This window comes from Bufo bufo, chromosome 9, assembly GCF_905171765.1.
Source record: "Bufo bufo chromosome 9, aBufBuf1.1, whole genome shotgun sequence".
In the NCBI taxonomy this organism is placed as follows: Eukaryota; Metazoa; Chordata; class Amphibia; order Anura; family Bufonidae; genus Bufo; species Bufo bufo.
In genome coordinates, this window is record NC_053397.1 from 39273372 (window position 1) to 39299284 (window position 25913).

A 25913-nucleotide genomic window follows, 5' to 3' on the forward strand; every position below is an offset into this window, starting at 1 on the left:
AAATGCATTGAAGCAACTGCCATGTGATTGGTTGACTAGATAATTGCATTAATGAGAAATAGAACAGGTGTTCCTAATAATTCTTTAGGTGAGTGTATATATCCATCTCTTTATCTATTTGTCTATCTATGAATTATATATCTCATATCTATCTATTATTTGTCTATCTATTATATATTTGATATCTATCTATCTATTATTTGTCTATCTATCTATCTAATATCTGTCTATTATCTATCTTTCTATCTATCTAGTATAGAATAATTTTCATGGCAGAAGGAAGGTCAAATATTTTCTGGATTGGTTCTACTTGTGTCACTAATGTCCCTATTACTAAGGCCTCATGCACATGACTGTTGTGGGTTTTGCGGTCTGCAAATTGGCGTCCGTGTGCGTTCCGCCATTTGCGGAATGGCACGGACAGCCATTGATATAACTGCCTATTCTTGTCCGCAAAACGGACAAGAATAGGACAGGTTATATTTTTTGCGGACCACGGAACGGAGCAACGGAAGCGGACAGCACACGGAGTGCTGTCCGCATCTTTTGCATCCCCATTAAAGTGAATGGATCCGCATCCAAGCCGCAAAAACTGCGGCTCGGAGGCGGACCAAAACAACGGTCGTGTGCATGAGGCCTTATTTGTAGACTAAATCTTGCAGCTTCCATAAAGGGAGTTGTATGAGATTAGAAGAACATGACAGCTTTCTTCCAGAAACAGCGCCACTCCTGTCCATAGGTTGTTTTTGGTATTGCAACTCAGCCAAATTCATTTTGAATAGAACTGAGCCGCAAAACCACACAGAGCCCATGAAAAAGAGTGGTCCCACGCCCCTCAGTTCCTCCTCGCTGCATGACCACAGTCAGTAAGGGCTCGAATAGGGCAGTGGTCACACTTGCACCCTGCCACTCTGTACAAAGACCGAAACAGCAGAGGACAGCACCCCAATATGTCCGTCAGCCCCATAGATGTTGAAGAGAACAGCAGGACGCATGAATGACCTCCGCTCCATTCAATCTTCTTCTCAGTGCTGATGTGCAGTGAGGAGGAATGGTGGGCTCCGGGCCCCAATTCTGGTGATAGTGGGGTCCCGGTGATTAGACATGTATCCCCCTTTAATCATTCCACGTCCCCATGATCTAGATGTATCCTCCCTAAGTGTCTTGTCGCATCCTGCAGGTAATCTAGAACAAGCCAATGAGGAACTCCGAGCCGTCATCAAGAAGATATGGAAGAAGACAAGTATGAAGCTTCTGGACCAAGTAGTGCCCCCTGCAGGCGGTCAGTGTGAAACTCGTAATCCTCACACCTGGCACACACTGTTGTTGCATTGCACGGGTCCCACACCTGTTGTGACCTGGTACCAGAACCACACTATAAGGAATATCATCATATACAACACTGGGTCTTCTCACTAGCATCAGATCAGCATTTCCCTCTTATGAAATAAGTTCATGCAAAGTTACCAGAAAGTTTTTGTAGTTCTCCAAACACTTAGTACAGGATGGATTAGTGGTCGGGGTGGTCACCTCTGAACCTCCTTTACTGCTGATCTATAGATACAATCCACATAACATGTGATTCACTTTGTAAATCTATGGCAGGACTTCTAGTGCTCTGCCATAGACAGGAATACCGCCCAGAGCTGCATTATCAATTCAGGTTCCTACTGGAAACAATCAGCAAGCTTGTTGGCAGGATTTCGAGGAGAGAAACTGAGATGCTGGTGAATGACAGACTATAGTATTATACAGGACAAGATGAATAACGCATCAGGATTGCAAAGCTAATCAGATATATGTGAATGGCTGAAGATGGTGTTCATAGGAGAGTCCATTGTTTAAAGGGAAACTCCAGCTGAGCGTGGAAATTCTGTGGGGAGTAGTAAAAAGAGAAAATTATATGTTAGTGATCTAGCAATGTGATTGACTCTGTATTACCCCCATCTTTATAGAGTTTAGAAATCCTGCTTGCGGGGTCCTTTTCACTGTAATTGCAGGATTGGATCACATCGGATTATCATGCTGACCTTCTGTATTCCATAACTGTTCTTCATAGATGGCAGACAATGTGCCTGTGGGGTACTCCAACCCCCATCGTTCCATCCATTTCTTACTTGCAGTGTCAATCACAGAACTTGCTTTTGTAGAAATTTACAGCATAGAACTTTCTGTTAAAGAAATATCTACAGCTAGAAATGATACGAACGATACAATAGATACACAGACAGATAGATAGATAGATAGATATATATTAGATAGACAGATAGATAGATACACAGACAGATAGATAGATAGATAGATAGATAAATAGATAATAGATCGATTGATTGATACACTGATAGACATGAAATAGATAGATAGATATACAGACAGAGACAGATATGAGAGGGACTGATCATAGAGATAAATAAAGTTATAAAGGAAGGTCCAGTGATTGAGTCTAGGACAAAATGAAGGTGGATAAGGGGGAGAGACCCCACAAAGCAGAATGTATATGGGGGTAACCACAGAGTAACTCCAGATATTCTGCTCTTTCTCTGCTCGCTCTCCACCATGTGGTTTCCCTTTCAGCTGGGTTCCTGTGTCAGGCTAGGTTCACATCTGCAGGCTAGGTTCACATCTGCAGGCTAGGTTCACATCTGCAGGCTAGGTTCACATCTGCAGGCTAGGTTCACATGTGTCAGGCTAGGTTCACATCTGCAGGCTAGGTTCACATCTGCAGGCTAGGTTCACATCTGCAGGCTAGGTTCACATGTGTCAGGCTAGGTTCACATCTGCAGGCTAGGTTCACATCTGCAGGCTAGGTTCACATCTGCAGGCTAGGTTCACATGTGTCAGGCTAGGTTCACATCTGCAGGCTAGGTTCACATATGCAGGCTAGGTTCACATCTGCAGGCTAGGTTCACATGTGTCAGGCTAGGTCAGGCTAGGTTCACATATGTCAGGCTAGGTTCACATCTGCAGGCTAGGTTCACATCTGCAGGCTAGGTTCACATCTGCAGGCTAGGTTCACATCTGCAGGCTAGGTTCACATGTGTCAGGCTAGGTTCACATCTGCAGGCTAGGTTCACATCTGCAGGCTAGGTTCACATCTGCAGGCTAGGTTCACATCTGCAGGCTAGGTTCACATGTGTCAGGCTAGGTTCACATATGCAGGCTAGGTTCACATCTGCAGGCTAGGTTCACATGTGTCAGGCTAGGTCAGGCTAGGTTCACATATGTCAGGCTAGGTTCACATCTGCAGGCTAGGTTCACATCTGCAGGCTAGGTTCACATCTGCAGGCTAGGTTCACATGTGTCAGGCTAGGTTCACATCTGCAGGCTAGGTTCACATCTGCAGGCTAGGTTCACATCTGCAGGCTAGGTTCACATATCCAGGCTAGGTTCACATCTGCAGGCTAGGTCAGGCTAGGTTCACATATGTCAGGCTAGGTTCACATGTGTCAGGCTAGGTTCACATGTGTCAGGCTAGGTTCACATCTGCAGGCTAGGTTCACATGTGTCAGGCTAGGTTCACATCTGCAGGCTAGGTTCACATGTGTCAGGCTAGGTTCACATCTGCAGACTGTGCAGTTTTTCTGTTCAGATGCCGCCCCAGGTCCAGCATGTCCCAGACACCAGCAGCACCTTCTGGATCCCATTGACTATAGTGGGATCTGATGGGTTTCTGCTTTCTGCCAGAGTTTACTGTTTGTCCAGTGTTTTGCTGGAACCTCGGCCGCAGATGTGAATCCAGTTTTACCTCCATTGCCATGTGCAAATCTAGGGCGTATTCTAGCGCCAAGGCCAACTAGAACATCACAGTGTCTATGATCGCCTATGCTTGCATCTTTACTCACATTACAGGGCGTCCTTCACATTACAGGCATCTTAATAATTGCACTAACCATAATGTATTGTTTTTACATTAGGAAAATAATTGACATCGTAGGTACCTAGCTGCCCATGGGAAGGAGACCCCCAGTTATAGATGAGGATTTATTTTGACAAGTAGGCTTCCTCGTTACCATCTGCTTCCTGTATATGATGATGTAAACCAGAAGGATCCTCACCATATATGATCGATAGTCATGAAGTCCACACAAATTGTCCTAATGATGTCATATTGTCTGCAGGAAATCATGTTCTTAAATGTACTTTATGCTGTACGTGCTGTAGACATTATTTCATGTGAATTGTTCTTTTTCTCACTACGGATGTTATTATTGACCAGTGCTGTGATAATGATTGAATATGTTTTGTGCTTTTGTGTGTCTTCTTCACAGTGATCCACAGCTGCGCTGAGTGACAGGGGACATCGCGGATTTAGATGTGTTCTCAATAGGGAGTTGTCACCTGTCAATCACAAACAGATGGCTGTAGTTCCACTTCCTTAAAGGGGTTCTCCGGGCTTTTAATATTGATGACTTATTTCAGGATCGGTCATCAATATCAGATCGACCCCCCCCCCGGCGATCAGCTGTATGAAGGGAAAACTCACGCGATGTGCTTGTGCTGTCTCCCGTCTCACTTGCTGCTATGTCTATGGCAAAGAGCAGGAAGAGAGATGAGAGATGGCACATGCACACTGCGCGCGCCTTCCCTTCATACAGCTGATCGGTGGGGGGTGTCGGGTGTCGGACCCCCGTCGATCTGATATTGATGATCTATCCTGAGGATAGGTCATCAATATTAAAAACCTGGAGAACACCTTTAAAGGAACATCATGGTCCTTTTTGGTCCTCGGTGCTTTCAGGTTTGTTTTTTTTAACTCCTCCAGCGCTATTGTACTATGCATTCTGTATTCAGAATGCTATTATTTTCCCTTATAACCATGTTATAAGGGAAAATAATAAAGATCGGGTCCCCATCCCGATCGTCTCCTAGCAACCGTGTGTGAAAATCGCACTGCATCCGCACTTGCTTGCGATTTTCACACAGCCCCATTCACTTCTATGGGGCCTGCGTTGCGTGGAAAACGCACAAAGAGGAGCATGCTGCGATTTTCACGCAACGCACAAGTGATGCGTGAAAATGACCGCTCGTGTGCACAGCCCCATAGAAATGAATGGGTCCGGATTCAGTGCGGGTGCAATGCGTTCAGAAATCTCGCCCGTGTGAAAGGAGCCTAACCCCTCCAGGTTGTTACCCCATAGTCATCTCCATTTACAACATCCCGTGCTAGTGCATGTATACCACAGGATACCGGTATGGTCCCACCTGGTAAAGATGTAAAGGGGTTGTCTAATTACAATGAGAGCACGTTAATACAAGAGCACGGCAGCCACTCATTGTTGGAGGGGGGGGGGGGTGTTGGTGGACCTGAGCAGGAACACCCTATGTGGCCTCCAAACCCTTTATGTGAAAAATAACCAACATAACCTACAGTGAAACCTCTCCAAAAGACCACCTCTTTGAGAACAACCGCCCTCCCCATCTAGACCAGATTTTTCACACATTTCAGTTCCTCCATTTTTGTGTTTTAGTCTCCTCTTTAAGAGGACCATCTCCGTTGTGCGCGGTCATCTCAGAGAGAATAATGTACTGTATATTACATATATACTTACCTTTCATGCACTCAGCGTTTCACCTGCTTCTTAGCAGTTAAAAATAATGGTCTTCAGTTGTTGGAGACGATGTACATGAGATAGAAGGTTTATTCTTAGACCACAGGCAGATGCAGAATGAAAAAAACATATCAGAAAATAATAAATTATGCAAGGCTTTGCCCCGAGGTTTGCTTCTCTAGTTCAGCATACACTCTGCCATGTCTTTATGGAGAAAGCACCAATGCGACCCTAGAGAAGTTCTACCTGATGAGGAACCGCAGCCACTGAGGTTATTGACTCCCATCATCAGCGGAAATTGCTGATGACCCCGTTGATGGTGGCGATCACCGCCTGAGGTCTCCCCTGTCACCAGCCTACCTTCCTGGGACGTACTTACTATCTTTTTAACTGTCTGGTGTTTTAAAGGTGCAGAATCCATTTCTCTCACCCTTCATATAACTAGCCGCATGCCTATGAACTAGTCATTTGTAGCTTATTCTACTTTTGTAGTCTTGAAGCGTCTTTAAGGAATGTTCAGGTGCGGAAGCAACTTGAGGACCCCAGTCCCAGTGATGATGGAGGCTGAGCGCTTTGAAGGTGACATTCTCAGTCTCTTTTAATGAGGAGCATGCCAGCCACTCTGCTCTTCAGCATGATCCAAGAAGCAGTATTAGCATTGGCACTAGACTAGGGCAGCCACTTTCCACCCCGGCTGTGGCGACCACTGGAGACCAAGAGAATGCCGATATGCATATACGCCAAGGCCAAGAAGATCTGGGGGGCAGATAGACAGCAGGCCAAACCCATCGATACTGCACATTTAAAACCGATGTTTCTGTCTTACTGTAGTCTCTTGAGTCGTTGACCTTCTGCTTGCATGGCATAACGGAACTGCTTTGTTCTTGTTGTAACTACTGTGCTTGAGCTTTTTCTGCAGCCTTTCTTTTTTTCCTTTCAACTCTTCTCTGAGAATATTCTGAAGCAATTCTGTTTTAGGGTGGTGGCATGGAACTAGTGTTGCCTCTTGCCAGCTGTATTCCCCTCCATTTGTTAATATATACACAGATGCATGCTTCAGAATACAGTATCTCTGATAGATGTGCCTGCATGTATGGGTTCTGTAGAGTCATATATATATGCCAACCTGATTTCATATGCTTCCCTTATCATGACTTGTAGGGCTAGCTCAATCCAAAAAAAACAACAACTTTAGGCAGTAAGTATGTATACATGTGCTTAGATATACAGTACAGACCAAAAGTTTGGACACACCTTCTCAATTCAAAGAGTTTTCTTTATTTGCATGACTATGAAAATTGTAGATTCACACTGAAGGCATCAAAACTATGAATTAACACATGTGGAATTATATACATAACAAACAAGTGTGAAACAACTGAAAATATGTCCTATTCTAGGTTCTTCAAAGTAGCCACCTTTTGCTTTGATTACTGCTTTGCACACTCTTGGCATTCTCTTGATGAGCTTCAAGAGGTAGTCCCCTGAAATGGTTTTCACTTCACAGGTGTGCCCTGTCAGGTTTAATAAGTGGGATTTCTTGCCTTATAAATGGGGTTGGGACCATCAGTTGCATTGAGGAGAAGTCAGGTGGATACACAGCTGATAGTCCTACTGAATAGACTGTTAGAATTTGTATTATGACAAGAAAAAAGCAGCTAAGTAAAGAAAAACGAGTGGCCATCATTACTTTAAGAAATGAAGGTCAGTCAGTCAGCCGAAAAATTGGGAAAACTTTGAAAGTAAGGGCTATTTGACCATGAAGGAGAGTGATGGGGTGCTGCGCCAGATGACCTGGCCTCCACAGTCACCGGACCTGAACCCAATCGAGATGGTTTGGGGTGAGCTGGACCGCAGAGTGAAGGCAAAAGGGCCAACAAGTGCTAAGCATCTCTGGGAACTCCTTCAAGACTGTTGGAAGACACTACCTCTTGAAGCTCATCAAGAGAATGCCAAGAGTGTGCAAAGCAGTAATCAAAGCAAAAGGTGGCTACTTTGAAGAACCTAGAATATGACATATTTTCAGTTGTTTCACACTTGTTTGTTATGTATATAATTCCACATGTGTTAATTCATAGTTTTGATGCCTTCATAGTCATGAAAATAAAGAAAACTCTTTGAATGAGAAGGTGTGTCCAAACTTTTGGTCTGTACTGTAGTATCCAATGACCAAATAGGACATCAAAATTAATTATAAGACAAAAAAAACCTATATTTTATTATATAGGTATGTGCTGACTCCACGAATAAATCCCAGTAAAATATAATTTCACATTTTCATTTCTACTGGTACCATTTTATATGTGTTCCGGTTTTTAGAAGGAGTTAAAATGGTCACCCTTAAAGGGGTTATCCAATGTCTCCAACAGCCCCCCATGTGCCGGACACCTCACAGATAATATACTTACCCCACGCCGTCCTGGTCCCCTGCTGCTTCTCCCTGTACACGGATGAAAACATCCGGTGTCGGGGGAGAGCAGCCAATGGCAGACGGGGACTGGGACGAGCCTCCCTAGTGTCACCCGCGATGCTAAGGAGGCTCTTCCCCGTCTCCGCCTGCCATTGGCTGCTCCCCCCGACACCGGATGTTTTTATCTGTGTACAGGGAGAAGCAGCAGCGGCGGTGCGGGGAACAGGAGCGGCGCGGGGAGCAGGGTAAGTATATTACCTGTGAGGTGCCCGGCACATGGGGGGCTGTTGGAGACGTTGGATAACCCCTTTAATATACATAAGGTGGGACATGTATTAAGACCGACATATTACACGCCAGTATTAATCAACAACGAAACATTTGTAAAGCGCTTTTCTCCCGTAGGATTCAAAGCGCATCCCCTGTGGGCGCCAGATATCCCACAATTAATTTGAGGTGCGCGCCTCTTAATAATTGTGACACATCTGTAGAGGTCCTTGCGCCAAAATGAAAATGTAGGCCAGCGAGGGAACCGTTTTAGATTTTCCACTATACGCCAGTTTCCTGGGTATGCCATAGCTAGAGCAACACATTATTAGGGCTCTCTGATCACATTCTGTGGCTTCAATATGGCCCATAGTGCATATGAAAAGGGTTGTCTTAAAGTTGTCATACATTTTAGACAGCTGTCGGCCAAACACCTATCTGTTCCAACACCCCCCTACAAGTGCACACTCAGCTCGTCATATGTTCTCAGTAGGGAGAGTAAGCTGCTAGCAGATACCACCTACCTCCATTGAGAACAAAAGGTTTACACATGTTGAAATCAAACTGCCCAATTCTTCTTTTCCTTGACATCTTTCATGGGGAAGAGTCAGGACGGGTATGGCTATCATACTGAGAGAATTTTGAAAAAACAAAAATAGGGGTGGGGGGAGGTATAGAAAAGGCGCCAAACCGAGCAAAAATGCACTAAAAATTTTTATTTTATTTTTTATTTTTTATTTTTTTGGTGCTAGTGTGCTAGCATAATAAACAGAAAAAGCTTCTATATATAAAACCACAAAATAAAATAATGATAATAAGAATTATTGATAATTAATAATGAAAAATGAAAAAATTATTAATAAAAAGAATTAATAAAATTAATTAATAAAATTAATAATGAAAAAAATATAATGAAAAAAATAATAAAAAATAAAAAAATAAATAAATGTTTTTGAAATTAATGCGGTCCCTGCTGTGATGAACACAGAGGGTTAAAACCAAGGTTAAAAGAAAGGAATAAAATGGATGAATGAACATCCAGTGAGGCACTTACTTCACTGGGGGGTCGTCAGCAGGATAAGCATAAAACACCTGTGACGATTCCCCCCTGGCCAGGATCGTGTGTAGAGTCTTAGTGAATGATGGCAGCAAGGCAGTGTGCTTCTGATCAAATCACCTTTATTGGATAAGTGGCTCAACGCGTTTCGGGGATCAATGTTTCCCCTTCATCAGGAGCAAGTGGCTATATCATAGTGATATAAAAAAAATAAAAAAAAATTTGTGCATTTTTGCTCGGTTTGGCGCCTTTTCTATACCTCCCCCCCACCCCTATTTTTGTTTTTTCAAAATCTACATTGAGTGCCCTGCTTGGACATTTTTTTGGCTGCCACCCTTGCGCTACTTATACTTCAGTCACCACCACTGTCGGCGCCTACTGTCAGACACAAGGGGATTTTTCTCTCTAGATCCTTTAGTGTCTGAATAAACTTCCTCCTTTTTTCCTTCTTTACATACTGAGAGAATGGTATGGCCATCTCTCTTACTGAGAAAACTCCTTTAAATGCCCACTACATTGAGAAGCTTAAGCCAGTTCTCTATGAAAATATCTACATTTTTGTTTGGTCACTATAGACTTTGCCTGATATCCTATCAGGGTTGGACTGGCCCACCAGAGTATCAGACAATCCTCCAGTGGGCCCAGTCTCTGAAGCCATAGTAGGCCCCAAGGTCCAGGAGAAAAATACAATTTGGAGCTAATGACTTGCCACTAGAGGCTATTTCTTTAATACAAAACCTATTAGACTTTGTGATTATAGGGGTTGGACCCAAGAACAATGTCCCAATTTCCTCTGGTGGGCCCAAGGAACTCCAGTCTGACCCTATATTAATTTCCTAGACAATCTAGCTCATTAGCTGATGAATAAATAAATGTCCCTTGACTATAGTTGACATGACTCAGTAGAAGGCAGATCCTTTGTGGTCTTCATCCATTGAAGTCTATTAGCAGCAAGGACCCTACTACTAGATGTAATGAATCAATTATAGAACAGTTGATGAGTTACATTGAGCTGCTATTTCACTCCTTTTCTGCTCCTTACACCTTAAAAAGGTTCTACTAATCCTCACCACCAGCATGCTGTCTGATACACAGTGTCTATGTGGACCTCCGTCACAAGTCTCCTCTGGCTCTTCCACCATCCAGGCCCATCTCGCTTGCTTGCTGGTCTTCTGTGCTAGTTTAGTCTGCCCTGCCTTTAGCTGTGCAGCTTGGTATCTGTTGCATCCATCACATCTCTTTTCAGATGCTAGAGTTCAGGGTGATGGTGAATGTTGCTGACTTGGGAAAGATTTGTCTGTTCATTTAGATGATGAGGTAACCGTGGGGAAGTTCTATGCCACCTTCCTGATACAGGACTACTTTAGGAAATTCAAGAAACGCAAGGAACAAGGACTGGTGGGAAAGTACCCTACAAAGAACTCCACTGTGGCACTACAGGTGACTGTCTTTTTTTACTATATTTGTGTATATTTTATATATGTTTGATTGTCTTGTGTGTCATATTTTTAGGTTTTCCCTGACTCCGGTAGACTGTTAGTTTGGATCATTTGGCGTTAGGTCTCATATACACGATCGTATTTTTCATAGGTTTGCCTTCTGTATGTCTATTGCTCAAATTATAGAACTTGTCCTATTCAGGTCCACATTGTGGACAACAATAGTCATTACTTTTGATGGGAGGGAGAAAAATGCAGAGTGCGCACGGACGGCATCTGTATGTGGATCCTTGGTTTGCAGACCATTATCTCGACATGGTCATGTACATGAGGCTTTATTCTTAAAACTAGTGTACTACCAGAAAACCCAAGTAATGAGTAAATCAAAGGTCCCAAAGTTGAGAAGACAATCTAATTCGAAGCTGTGCTGGAGCCAGTAGTTTGCTGCCATTGTATTTTTTTTTTTATAGGTTTAAGCAAATGATCTATTAGTCTTCATTCATTTTATGGTCAGTATGTGCAAAATTATACCAGCAAAGTTTCCGATACCATTAAAAGTGCATGAGAATGTGCATATCTAGAAGGAGGGTCAACCCTAATTTTCAAGAAGCCAGTTATCAGTTCCTGAGTGTTGAGGGAGCTTTCTTGTGGGCCTTCAATCCCCCTCCTGATGGGAACCTGTTGAGTTGAACTCGTCATCCTATCTGCAGGCAGAGACAAGCAGATTGATGTATAATTATGTGGGAAAAGCTTTGCTGCTCAATCCAGGCCCGGGAGTCCAGAGGGAGATCCTGACCAGTGATGGACAGCCTTCGCTTTGTGACTGTGAATAGAAATTAAAATGAACAATAATAAACTGAATAGTTTCTATTAAAGATGAGCGAAGCGACTTCGGATGCTACACTTGCCACCTCTCTATTCACCGCCATGGGACTGCTGGATATAGCCAAACCGGCACTCACCTATTTTTGGAACTCCCATGGTGGTGAATGCTTGGCTGCTCTCCCTTCACTTTGTGGACCCTGTTCTGGAGATATGAAAGGTGGGGTCCGCACCTATCTGACATTTGTAGCATATCCTAGCGATATGCCATCAGTGTGGAGATGGGAAAACCCAAGTTTGCAGAGGGCTATACACTCACCTAAAGAATTATTAGGAACACCTGTTCTATTTCTCATTAATGCAATTATCTAGTCAACCAATCACATGGCAGTTGCTTTAATGCATTTAGGGGGGTGGTCCTGGTCAAGACAATCTCCTGAACTCCAAACTGAATGTCAGAATGGGAAAGAAAGGGGATTTAAGCAATTTTGAGCGTGGCATGGTTGTTGGTGCCAGACGGGCCGGTCTGAGTTTTTCACAATTGCTCAGTTACTGGGATTTTCACGCACAACCATTTCTAGGGTTTACAAAGAATGGTGTGAAAAGGGAAAAACATCCAGTATGCGGCAGTCCTGTGGGCAAAAATGCCTTGTGGATGCTAGAGGTCAGAGGAGAATGGGCCGACTGATTCAAGCTGATAGAAGAGCAACGTTGACTGAAATAACCACTCGTTACAACCGAGGTATGCAACAAAGCATTTGTGAAGCCACAACACGCACAACCTTGAGGCGGATGGGCTACAACAGCAGAAGACCCCACCGGGTACCACTCATCTCCACTGCAAATAGGAAAAAGAGGCTACAATTTGCACGAGCTCACCAAAATTGGACTGTTGAAGACTGGAAAAATGTTGCCTGGTCTGATGAGTCTCGATTTCTGTTGAGACATTCAAATGGTAGAGTCAGAATTTGGCGTAAACAGAATGAGAACATGTATCCATCCTCTGATGGCTACTTCCAGCAGGATAATGCACCATGTCACAAAGCTCGAATCATTTCAAATTGGTTTCTTGAACATGACAATGAGTTCACTGTACTAAAATGGCCCCACAGTCACCAGATCTCAACCCAATAGAGCATCTTTGGGATGTGGTGGAACGGGAGCTTCGTGCCCTGGATGTGCATCCCTCAAATCTCCATCAACTGCAAGATGCTATCCTATCAATATGGGCCAACATTTCTAAAGAATGCTATCAGCACCTTGTTGAATCAATGCCACGTAGAATTAAGGCAGTTCTGAAGGCAAAAGGGGGTCCAACACCATATTAGTATGGTGTTCCTAATAATTCTTTATGTGACTGTATGTCACATGAAACTTAGGGACTTAGAACTGACAGTGATATTCAATTATTTAGTTTAATGGGTGCTTATTGTAAGTGGTCACCCACATTCACACCATAGCTACACTAGAGGGACAGTAATGCATATGGATATGGGATACCGTACCAGTTCTCATGGATATGGGATACCGTACCAGTTCTCATGGATATGGGATGCCGTACCAGTTCTCATGGATATGGGATACCGTACCAGTTCTGATGGATATGGGATACCGTACCAGTTCTCATGGATATGGGATACCGTACCAGTTCTCATGGATATGGGATACCGTACCAGTTCTCATGGATATGGGATACCGTACCAGTTCTCATGGATATGGGATACTGTACCAATTCTCATGGATATGGGATACCGTACCAATTCTCATGGATATGGGATACCGTACCAGTTCTCATGGCCAAGTACCGTACATACTGTACATACTGTGGTCATGTGCCATACGTTGCCACATCACCACTGTGGCTTGTGATCAGCACAGCAGTAACATTAATGATGTACAGCCCATGATCGCTGCAGGAGGTAGATATCAGCGGATCGTGAGCTGTGCAGATGTGGTGGGAAATTTAATAGGGGAGTATAGTTTTCTTTATTGTGTTCTCTGCTTATGGCTACATTTTTGGATATCTAGGCACATTTTAGTGGCGTTTTTTCTTCTTCTAAAAAGACTCATTTTAGATGTGGACCAAACATATGGTCGTGTGCATGAGCCCTTAAAAAACAAGCAACATAGAGGATTTAACAAAGAACTATAGACTTCAAAGTAATATCTGGCTGCATAAAAAAAACCTGTAAAAATAAGTTGTAAAATGCCTGAAAATCCGTGCGTGAAACCCAAGGAGTTAGATAGATAGGTGTGTGAGCTGCTCTCTCTATATATACAGTATATACACTGCTCAAAAAAATAAAGGGAACACTTAAACAACACAATGTAACTCCAAGTCAATCACACTTCTGTGAAATCAAACTGTCCACTTAGGAAGCAACACTGAGTGACAATCAATTTCAAATGCTGTTGTGCAAATGGGATAGACAACAGGTGGAAATTATAGGCAATTAGCAAGACACCCCCAATAAAGGAGTGGTTCTGCAGGTGGTGACCTGACCACTTCTCAGTTCCTATGCTTCCTGGCTGATGTTTTGGTCACTTTTGAATGCTGGCGGTGCTTTCACTATAGTGGTAGCATGAGACGGAGTCTACAACCCACACAAGTGGCTCAGGTAGTGCAGCTTATCCAGGATGGCACATCAATGCGAGCTGTGGCAAGAAGGTTTGCTGTGCCTGTCAGCGTTAGTGTCCAGAGCATTGAGGCTCTACCAGGAGACAGGCCAGTACATCAGGAGACGTGGAGGAGGCCGTAGGAGGGCAACAACCCAGCAGCAGGACCGCTACCTCTGCCTTTGTGCAAGGAGGAACAGGAGGAGCACTGCCAGAGCCCTGCAAAATGACCTCCAGCAGGCCACAAATGTGCATGTGTCTGCTCAAATGGTCAGAAACAGACTCCATGAGGGTGATATGAGGGTCCGACGTCAACAGGTGGGGGTTGTGCTTACAGCCCAACACCATGCAGAACGTTTGGCATTTGCCAGAAAACACCAAGATTGGCAAATTCGCCACTGGCGCCCTGTGCTCTTCACAGATGAAAGCAGGTTCACACTGAGCACATGTGACAGACGTGACAGAGTCTGGAGATGCCGCGGAGAACGTTCTGCTGCCTGCAACATCCTCCAGCATGACCGGTTTGGCATTGGGTCAGTAATGGTGTGGGGTGGCATTTCTTTGGAGGGCCGCACAGCCCTCCATGTGCTCGCCAGAGGTAGCCTGACTGCCATTAGGTACCGAGATGAGATCCTCAGACCCCTTGTGAGACCATATGCTGGTGCGGTTGGCCCTGGGTTCCTCCTAATGCAAGACAATGCTAGACCTCATGTGGCTGGAGTGTGTCAGCAGTTCCTGCAAGACGAAGGCATTGATGCTATGGACTGGCCCGCCCTTTCCCCAGACCTGAATCCAATTGAGCACATCTGGGACATCATGTCTCGCTCTATCCACCAACGTCACGTTGCACCACAGACTGTCCAGGAGTTGGCAGATGCTTTAGTCCAGGTCTGGGAGGAGATCCCTCAGGAGACCGTCTTCCACCTCATCAGGAGCATGCACAGGCGTTGTAGGGAGGTCATACAGGCACGTGGAGGCCACACACACTACTGAGCCTCATTTTGACTTGTTTTAAGGACATTAAATCAAAGTTGGATCAGCCTGTAGTGTGTTTTTCCACTTTAATTTTGAGGGTGACTCCAAATCCAGACCTCCATGGGTTAAAAAATTTGATTTCCATATTTTTTTTTTGTGTGATTTTGTTGTCAGCACATTCAACTATGTAAAGAACAAAGTATTTCAGAAGAATATTTAATTAATTCAGATCTAGGATGTGTTATTTTTGTGTTCCCTTTATTTTTTTGAGCAGTGTATGTGTGTCTACTTCCTCCCCACCTTTGATTCCTGTGATCTCTGATCCACCCCCACACGCAGGGCCGGTACAAGGCAGGGGCCGAAGGAGCGGGTGCCCTGGGCGCTACCATTTGCGGACAGGAGGGGGGCGCAGGTGAAGTGCCAGCAGCAGTGGCGTCGCCAGGGGGGGGCCAGAGGGGGCCACGGCGGCGGCCCCCCCTACATCATGCTGTGCCCCCCCATGTGCCCCCCCAACTAAAATGACCCCCCCCCCCCCAAGTGAGCAGCCGCCGCCGGGCACAGGGAGATGAGCGCTTCCATTGCGCTCATCTCCATTGTAAACTGTCTGTGCCAGCGGAGGTGCAGGGGAGGGAGAGGCGTGTCCCTTCCCTTTCCTCTGATAGGCTGCAGGCAGGCACCGAAGTGGAGGAGAGGCCCCGCCCCCTAATTACTCCTGTTTACCTTTCTAAAGCTAAAGGACCTTTGATGATGTCATCACAGGTCCTGTAAGGTAACTGCACAGTGTAAAGTGTAGTTCCCAGGTTAGAACAGTGCATCTGCCAGGACCTGTGATGACATCATCTTCAACATCACAGGTCCTGCAGAATCTAGCAAAGGAACTGCACCAAAAATGGTGTAGTTCCTAGGTTTCAAAGGTACATCTGCCAGGACCTGTGATGACATCATCACAGGTCCTTCAACCCCTAACAGCAAGTATTAAAAGTTCACAAGCAGCTCTGTATTGATCCATACAGACTGGAATGGAGAGGTAAGAGGAGGTCCTCCACTTTTCATCATTTACCCCCCCCCCCTCCATGCCCTGTTTTTACTCATTGCTCACTCATGTATACTACTTCAGACAGTTACCACTACCTCATGTACCTCACAGTGACTATAATGCATAACTGACCACATATTTCTATAAACACTGCATCTACAGTATTATACCTTCTATGTGTCACATCAATACACTGCTCTGTATATATATATATATATATATACACACACATACATGCACACACACTGCATATATTACACAGTATTATACATGCAATATGTACAGATATATAGTATATACCGCAGTGCACTGATATGTGAGGTACGAGGTATAATAGATGCTGTGTGTACAGATATATAGTATATACCGCAGTGCACTGATATGTGAGGTATGAGGTATAATAGATGCTGTGTGTACAGATATCAGTACACTTCTGTATATACTATATATGTGAGGTACGAGGTATAATAGATGCAGTGTGTACAGATATATAGTATATACAGCAGTGTACTGATATGTGAGGTACGAGGTGTCAATACACTGCTGTATTTACTATATACCTGTACACACTGCATCTATTATACCTCGTACCTCACATATTACACTACTGTATATACTGTATACACTGCATATATTATACCCCGTACCTCACATATCAGTACACTGCTGTATATACTATATACCTGTACACACTGCATCTATTATACCCTGTACCTCACATATCAGAACACTAGGGAATATACTATATACCTGTACACACTGCATCTATTATACCGCGTACCTCACATAACTGTACACTGCTGTATATAATACACATCTGCATCTATTATACCTCTTTTGTGTGCCAGGGCTGTTTTGTAATCCCATTCCGGCCCTGATGGCATAAATTATAAAACGCAGCAGCAAGAATAGTTCATGGAACAAAGGGAGGGGCTATAAAAGGGGAATGGGGGCCCAATTTAGATTCCTGCTATGGGGCCCAGTGATTTTTATGTACGCCCCTGGCTGCAGGCACTAGGCCGGCAGCCTATCAGAGGCCGGCGCAATGACGTCATCGTGCCGCCTGAGCCTTACATTACAGCGTGGGACACAGGAAGAGGCTGCATCGCATCGCTGACACTTAGGTAAGTATAAGTGTTTTTTTTTTGTTTTTTTTTACAATAGTGTTACTGGCACATTGGGGGGGCTTATTACAAAACTGGCACATGATGATGGGGGGGACTTTATACTGGCACATGATGATGGGGGGGAACTTTATAGTGTCTGTGACTTTCAAAGTCCCACAGTCCTTTGTTCTATTGCTTATATTCTTGTTTTGAAACAACATTGATTCTTTCTTAAAAACGGGGGGGGGGGGGGGGGGGGCGCAGTTTGCCATCTTCGCCCTGGGCACCAAATGGCCTTGTCCCAGCCCTGCCCACACGGCTTTTATTTAGGGGCAGGTGCACTTTAAGGAGCGGTGATAGAGTGAGCGTGCGGCGTATGCAGTCGGGGGGTAAAACCTGCCTGGGGTTAATTTGTCACTCATCTGCAGCATAATGAGGCGAGGCTGGGAGGAGAGGTCTGCTCGTGGTAACCCAGTGCCGGGTGACATTTGGCAGACTGCAGAGCGTGGAGCAGCATCAATGGATCCCGAGCATGCAGAGATACAGAGGCTGGACCACTTTGTGTCCTATGTGCACTGCTACAGCGTAGGTTTCCATCTCCCCTGTCCTTGTCCTGTCTACGTTATTGCTAGATTTGGGATCACTTGCTTCAGTGGTTCATTGCTTGTTTCATTTTATACATCAATTTCGAGAGCATCTTAAGTCTAAGGTTCATCATCCGGCTTTATGATGCATGAATGGTTTCTGCTTCTATTATATTGTAATTACTGCTTTAAGGAATAAATTGCCTGTGTTTATAGATTTCAGCTCTGGAGCTTACATGTGAGACCACATCTGTATAATTCTGCAGTAAGCCAGTGCTCCTGACATATATATGGTAGCATGTTGGACAGGTAGTAATTTGTATTTTTATGTAGACACTTTAATGATGTTTTTTTATGTATTATTGCATGTACTATTTTAGTATATAGGCGGAGGCACAACCTTTTTGTCTATGATGTGTTTCTTCCCGCTGTTATAGGACACAGTATGGCACAGGCTGGGCTGCTGGGATAAATGCTGATGTACATTGTTGGTAGATTTACTCATGATTGAAAGTGCATGATGCTTTGTAGGTCCCATGCACACGACCGTGGTTTGGTCCACATTTTTTGCGGATCAGATGTGGATTTTCAATGGGGCTGCAAAAAGTGTGGACAGCACACCGTGCGGCCCTGCGAAAAAAAGAACATGTCGTATTCTTGTCCGTTTTGCAGACAAGGATAAGACAGTTCTACAGAGGGCAGGACATACTGTTCCTCAAAATACGGAACGCACCCGGCCGGTTATCTGCGGACTGCAAAAACAGCTATGGCCAAGTGCATGAGGCTTTATTCATTATACCTATATTATGATCGATCAGTCACTGATTCTGTTGTGGCAATCTATCCATGGACGGGATACGTTTTGCAGCAAGTGAACAGACAGTTGAAGTTGATGGGGGTTATTTATCGAGGGACTCGCGACTATTTTAGATGTAAAAACAGTCCTGAATCCCCTTTTTGACCAGTGGGCGACAATATTAAGTGTCACGGCCAGTGTCAAAAAGTTTTCGACAGTTGGATGGGGGCAGAACAGGGGCATGTCCGGGTCAGTGCCGAGGCTGGCCCCAGTACATTTACTAACGTGTACATGTCAGGCGACTTTCACATCTGCGCTTTCCCTTTTCACTATTGAGATCCGTCATAGGATCTCAATAAGGTGGGAAAACGCTTCTGTTTTGCCATTCATTGTCAATGGGGACAAAACTGAACTGAACGAGACGGACTGCACCAGAATGCATTCCGTTCCGTTTGGTTGCGTCCCCATCGCGGACAGAATAATGCTGCAAGCAGCGTTTTTCTGTCCGCGATGTGGTGCGGAGCAAGCCGGACACAAAAGAAAACGGATCTGTCCCCCATTGACTTACAATGGTTTTAGAGGTGGATCCGTAAAGATAATACAACCCGATCCATTCAGAACGGATCCAGACATTTGTATCATCATGAGGGAAGCGTTTTTGCTGATCCATGACGGATCCAGCAAAAACGCTGGTGTGAAAGTAGCCTTAGCTAATAACTGCACCAGCATGGGCTGCTGTCGTTTTTCCACCAGGCGCCCCATTGCCAAATTTCTGATCAGGTGCACGCCTCGTCATAAATCAGGCTAATTCTCCGAAAGCGTCAAAACAGAAGTCTTTGTAAATGTGCTCCGATGTGTTGGGGTATGTTCACAAAGTTTCTTTGTAGGCTGAAAGTAGAACTGATGCTTCGGGATTCCATGAGTTTTTTGGGATGCGTTTTTTTTTCTGTGATGCAGTTTTTGATGCAGTTTTTCATCCTGCCCATTGTTCGTGTAAAATCTGGACGAGGATTCCGTGAGGAATCCATGTAAAGAATGGTCAACTCGCTTCTTTTTTCAATGGGGTGGTTATTGAAACCACAAGCGAAAAAATAGCGCTGTGTGAATTCCCATGCGGATTCCTAATTGAAATGAAGGGCAAACCCATTGCATTCATGTGCATGCTTTTATTGGCGCAGAATCCATAATAATAGTATTTAGCAGCTGATTTTGAGGCTCTGGGGCCAATGGCTACTTGTTACTCCTATGGAACCCTAGACAAAGGGCTCATGCACACGACTATATGTATTTTCCGGTCCGCAAAAAAAATCTGATGACACTCGTCCATGTTGCATCTGTTTTTTTTGCGCATCCATTGTAAGAATGCCTGTACTCATCTGCAAAACAGACAAGAGTAGGACATGTTCAGTTTTTTTTTTTGTTTTTTTTGCGGAACGGACATGCGGACATATGGACACGGAATGCACAAGTCATTTCCATTTTCCGTTTCAAGCCCCATTGAAGTGAATTGACCTGTAAAAAAAAAAAACGGAACAGAAACGGGGGGAAAAAAAAACTTCTTGTGCATGAGCCCTAAATGACATCCAGGAATGGAATTCAATCCCCACTTTACCACCAGTCACCAGTCTCCCCATCAACCCGAACACAACACGACTTCTTTTTCTGAGGGTTCTGGTACGTCGGGCTACAGAACGGCCTCTCGCTGTTTGAAAACTATTTGTTACCTTCCTTCAGATCCGCAGCGTTTCCTTCTTTTCGATGAGGCATAGTCACTTCATGCCATCACTGTGTTCATAAAGCCTAATTATACAGGGAGCCGGGAATTTGTATAGTTAAGTGTTTCCGTAATTACATATTTCAATATTCCACCTCCGAGCAGGAACCGTGTTTTTGATGAGTGGTATTATTAAGTATTCTTGCCCCCGCTTCAAACAAGAGATTAGTCAGAAGTAATACAAGATGACGGCACAGATGTGAGAGTCAGCGAATACTGTAATTCTCAGGGATCACAGTGGTGTATGTGCGAGTAATGAGCCGCCGGCAGCACCGACCAGAGCGATTTGGTGGCTTTTACGCTTTGTACTTTTGTTTTCTGTGCTGCTGCTCAGGTCATACAAATAGAAATCATTTTGCAGTTGCATTTCATCGCTGCCGACCCATTGACCATTGGTTTTTGGTATCAACTCTTCCCCTGAAGCCGGGTCCCAGCCGCCTCTTTGAAGAGCTGCAGGACCGTCATTGGCGTTTTAATCCATATAAAAATCTGATAATTACCAATAATGTTACATTAAGGCCAGGGACACAGGTGACAGAAAATTCAGTGGAAACATTTTCTGCAGTTTTTTGTTGGTTTTCTGGAGCAAAAAATGGCAACAAAACAGCACGTATTACATGTGGTTTTTGCTGCGGAAAAGCCAGCAGATTTCACCCTCTCCATTGAGATGTGAGAAATCCGCTGGATAAATTCACATGCTGCAGATTTCTGCAGCGTTTTTTTTTTTTTTTTTTAACGCAGCATGTGGATGAGAATTCAAAAATTCTCATCCACTTTTCTGATACTGTACAACGCTGTAGATTTGCGCACTAAAATCCGCTACGGCAAATCTGCCAGCCGTCATGTGTGGCCTAAAGGGGTCCTAAGCATTTGCTGAAACCACAAAAGTTCAGCAGTGCTCCGCACCCCTGGGTCTCCTCTGTTTGGCTTTTCCAGCACATGGAGTATGGAGCCATAGAAAGTACAGTGGTCCTTCAAGATACAAGGGCCTCAGGATATAATATTTTCAACTTACAATGGTCTCTCCTGGGGCATCGTAGGAAACTAGACTCTACATACCATGCTTCAGACTCAGATCCAACCAATCAATAGTACTGGTTGTCTAGAGGCTCCTCTTTACAGTACAGTGCGGTACTACATGTCCTGTACCCGGAGCTGCGCCTTTGGACGTCAGATGAGGGCGGCTCAATGGTATTTTTCTGGTGCATTGTGTACTTACTATACAAGACCCTGAAGAAGATCCTGTGCTCATCATAGAAAGTGATTTACAGCTTCCAGCATCTATTTCTGGCTGTTATATGTAAGGACTTGCGTTATCTTTCTTAGCTATCTACTTATTTTTCTTAAATCTTGGGATGACATTTTGGGGCTTTGGAACTAATTGATCATTTTCCATGGAGTTATAGACTCAAGTTCCAGTGGTTTCTCAACATACCGGACATTGATCGTCCTGGAACCAATTAATATTGTGACTTGAGGGAGCAGTGTATTTGGGGTCTGTACTCCACCAAGTGCTCTGAGAAGAACTGCTGTACCTTTGTGTTTTCAGCAGGTTTAGGACCCTTTTAAATGTCAAAGTAAATTTTGTTACTGATACGTGCACCAAACCAGACTCAATGATGGAGAATAATCTGACATGGCTCAATCTTTATTAATGCTTCCAAAATGTAGTAGCTTGTATTGTTACACCCCACCTCCCACACGTTACCCACATAATGTAGTATATTATAAAAAGGCCTGCCTGTAGCCACCATTAGGGGGAGCTCAGTTCATAAGAATGAATACAGATACCATTGAACTCAGTGCAAGCTGTAAAATCTGTATGCACTGAGCTCCCCCTAGTGGCAGCTGCACAAACATGGCAACATTTTATGTCAGGAACAGGAAATAAGAGTTCAGTTCCAGCCCTACTGTCACCATGGACCCCAGAACCGCTGTGTGGTCTGCCTCCGTGGTGAGTACGCCACTGAACATTATTCACTTTCCAGGAACATGCTGCTTAAAGTGATTGTCCAAGATTTGAAAAACGTGGCTTCTGTCTTCCAAAAATAGCACCACACCTGTCTATGGGTTTTGCTGTTCAGCTCTATTGAAGTAAATGGAGCAAACACAACCTATGGACAGATGTGGAGCTCTGTCTAGAAGAAAGCAGCAATGTCTTTCTAATTCTGAACAATTCCTTTAAGGCTAAGCTCACACGCTGCGGATATGCTGTGCGATACATGTGAATTGGTTTTTTGAAAAATATGCATGCTGTGAATTTTCAGATCTGCATCATGTTAAAGGCGTGGTGCAGTGATTTATATTGGTCATCAAATAACTGATCGGGTGCCCCACACCCGGCAGCCCCCAGATCAGCTGACATTGCCTAATAGGCTACATAAGCAGGTTTCATGCACCTGGCACAGAGGTCTACACCTGGCCAATATGGTGGCATGCTACAGTGGCTCCATAAGACACCATATTACTGAGGTATTCTCCCTGAGGAAGCATGTTTTTTTTATTGATGAAGAGGCATACAGAAGTACAGTATGGCCCATGGACTTCCATGTGTTCTTTATTGTGAATCCATAACATAATATCGTGCATTAGGCCTAAGAAAAAGTCACCATAGTTCAGCCAATTATCATGCAGTGATGACCCAGAAGAAGAAAAAACTCTGTGAGGTAGATGGCAGTTGTCCTCAGTCTAAAAACATTTCCAATGACCCATGTCAAGCAATCAAAGAACACATAGTATCCAGTGAGGAATCCCTGGCTGTGATGATAATGATGGTGAGACCTTCCTCCAAAAGTAGTGGACACCCCTTCTTTTAGTTACTGTGGTCATCAGGTCATCTCTGCATCATTTTTTTTCGAGACCTTCAGTACATAAGTGCAGCAATTTGTGACCATACTTCATACCTTTGTGATGTGGGGTATAATACCTGGTATACATATGTGTAGAATGGCCACTTTTGCAAACATCTTTATTTTTATTCTGTCTATGGTCATAAAATGAGAAATGAATCAACTTTGCAATACGTGTTGATTAAAAAAATTCTTACCGTTTTCTTCCTACATCTCCTATACAGACTATACTTCTCCATAGTAACAGACAACACACAAATGCTGTGTTGCTGACATACTCATAGGTCACTTGACTTTCCTTGAAATCTGTTCTAGTCCTATTTAGGACAGAGGAATTAAACAGTGAGCATTATTGAGGTCAGTACTTGGGTATATTTTGTGTAAAGCTTTGTGGACATGTTGGATGTCGCACGGTGTGGTTTCATTCTGGTTAACCCTTTCTCTGCCAAGGACATATCTCATATATCCTGGCAGGGTAGCATTTCAGTAGCCAAGGACATACCTCATACTCATGTTTGGATCTCAGGCTGTGTAACAGAGATGCAAGCCAGGTCTTGTTTTAAAGCTGACAATCTCAGCTTTAAAAAAAGACCAAGATCACGAGTTAGAGCCCTTACAAACGGGTCTCACTGAAAGCTGCATATACACACAGTTTTAATTTCCAACCCAATCTCTAAGTGCTCTTGTTTTAAAGCTGAGATTGTCAACTTTAAAACAAGACTTGTCATTAATTCCTAGCTCTTATAAAACCCAATATATGCCAGCAGAAAACAGCACTCCTCTCGTTCGGCTGGCTGAGATGTCAGCTAACCTGGAGGAGGAGGAGAAAGGGGCTCAGTGGTGGAGTGCTGACAGACTACACAGGCAGAGAGACACACACAGAGCTTTCTCTCACCCGTTGTAACAACATGGTTCTTCTATGCATGCTATCAACCCCCATCAATCAAGGAGCATACTTTATGGGGGGGGGGGGTTCTTTTTTTTTTCTCCCAGAAAAGGGGTGATAGCACTTGCCCATCTAATCACCCCTCTGCACCTAATTAGACCATCTACTGACACCATGACCCAGACATTTATCGGCACCCGGATCACAGCGTCAAATAAGTTGCACCAAACACAACACAAACATCAATAAAATGCACATTTTACACTATCCCTGTGCTGTTCATACCTGATCTATACAGTAAAGTATACAGACCTTTAGCAATACCCGTGAGACACTGTAGTAATAGCAATAACGATTAGCACTAGGGAAGAATGTCATTTATTTTTGACAGATGGAAACCGTTTTCATCAGTCAGAAAATACATTTTCACTCACTGACTGTCGCCATAATAGTTTTCAATTACCGCAGTTTAAAAAAAGAAAATCAGTATTCTGTTGCTTTTCAGACAGATGTAATACAGGGTCTTTTTTTGTGCTCATATTATGAATGCAACATCCGAACTTCCCGCGGATCATTAGAACCAGAGGTTCGGCGCACTAACTCATTTTCCAGTGAACTGCAGGATGTTCAGGCATCATAATACTGCATTAATAATGTCTAAAGGTGGCCTTAGTTAATGCATTATATGAGGTTCAGGGATGTTGTTTATTAGGATTACAGTTTGTATAGGAGGATGGAAATTGTATACTGCATACCGGTAATTACCGATAACTTGTGTGCAACGGTTGGTGCATTCCTGCAGTTCTGTATTTCAGTGACACACGCAGCATTGAGTGTATGAACTCCTGACATGCTACCGTTTTTTGCAGATTATATTTTATTTACATGCTAGATAATGCACTTCAGTAGCAGGTTATGATTTTGTTTGTCCAAGTTTTGCTAACAGTCATTGGTTACTGTTGAAGTTACATGAAGGCGGTTGTGTGTATTATTAGGTTATATTTTTGTACATAATATGTTTTGTGTTCTCAGAAAATGTAGCATTTTTGTAACCTAGAAGCAGTTTGCTGTGTTTAACACGTATGTGGATGATGACCATATATTACATGGCCTCTGTTCCAGTGTTTTAAGAGCACACGCTCTGTGGTGTATATGAGATCTGCATTTTTTTCATAGTTGTGAACAGTTTTTCTCAAAGTAACTGGAACCCTCAGGTTGTCTGCTTTCAGGTAACACATAGGTGTTGGGGCGGTGCACTTATTTTTGAGCATTATCAGCCTTGTTTTATAGGTTGCTACTTTTTAAAATATTTCCAGCTTAAAACCAGAATTTAGTGATTTTATGAAGATATGTGCATATAACTTTAGGCCTGGGTTGTATCAAACAGCTCTAGAGTCTGCAGGATACAACGTCATATACACATCCCAGAAGAACAGATTTTCCAGAATAGTAATATTTGCGTTGTATGTTTTTTATGTGCTGGGCTGTGACCCAGCTCAAACATGGCAGTAACGCTGCTCGGATGTGATTTAACGCTTTTATTAAGGTTAAATCGTCATTTTTGTTATTTTTTTTTTATCCAGGCTGGACTTCGGACACTTCATGACATTGGCCCTGAAATCCGCCGAGCAATATCATGTGACCTGCAAGATGACGAGCCGGAGCAAAACAACCATGAGGAGAAAGAAGAAGATATATACAGGGTAACTAACAGCATGGCTAAAGCCTTACTACAAGGAAGCAGAAC

General features: G+C 43.8%; 1 protein-coding gene across 9 annotated transcripts in view; it reads left to right on the plus strand.

Annotated features, from left to right (window-relative positions):
* Positions 1-25913, plus strand: part of CACNA1D (calcium voltage-gated channel subunit alpha1 D) — a 368921-nt gene that overhangs the window by 320155 nt on the left and 22853 nt on the right. For all 9 annotated transcript variants that reach the window (XM_040408273.1, XM_040408281.1, XM_040408272.1 and 6 more), the window contains 3 exons: positions 1181-1282; positions 10593-10723; positions 25750-25869. In XM_040408273.1, the coding sequence (XP_040264207.1) occupies positions 1181-1282; positions 10593-10723; positions 25750-25869 (353 nt within the window). The remainder of the gene's footprint in view (positions 1-1180; positions 1283-10592; positions 10724-25749; positions 25870-25913) is intronic.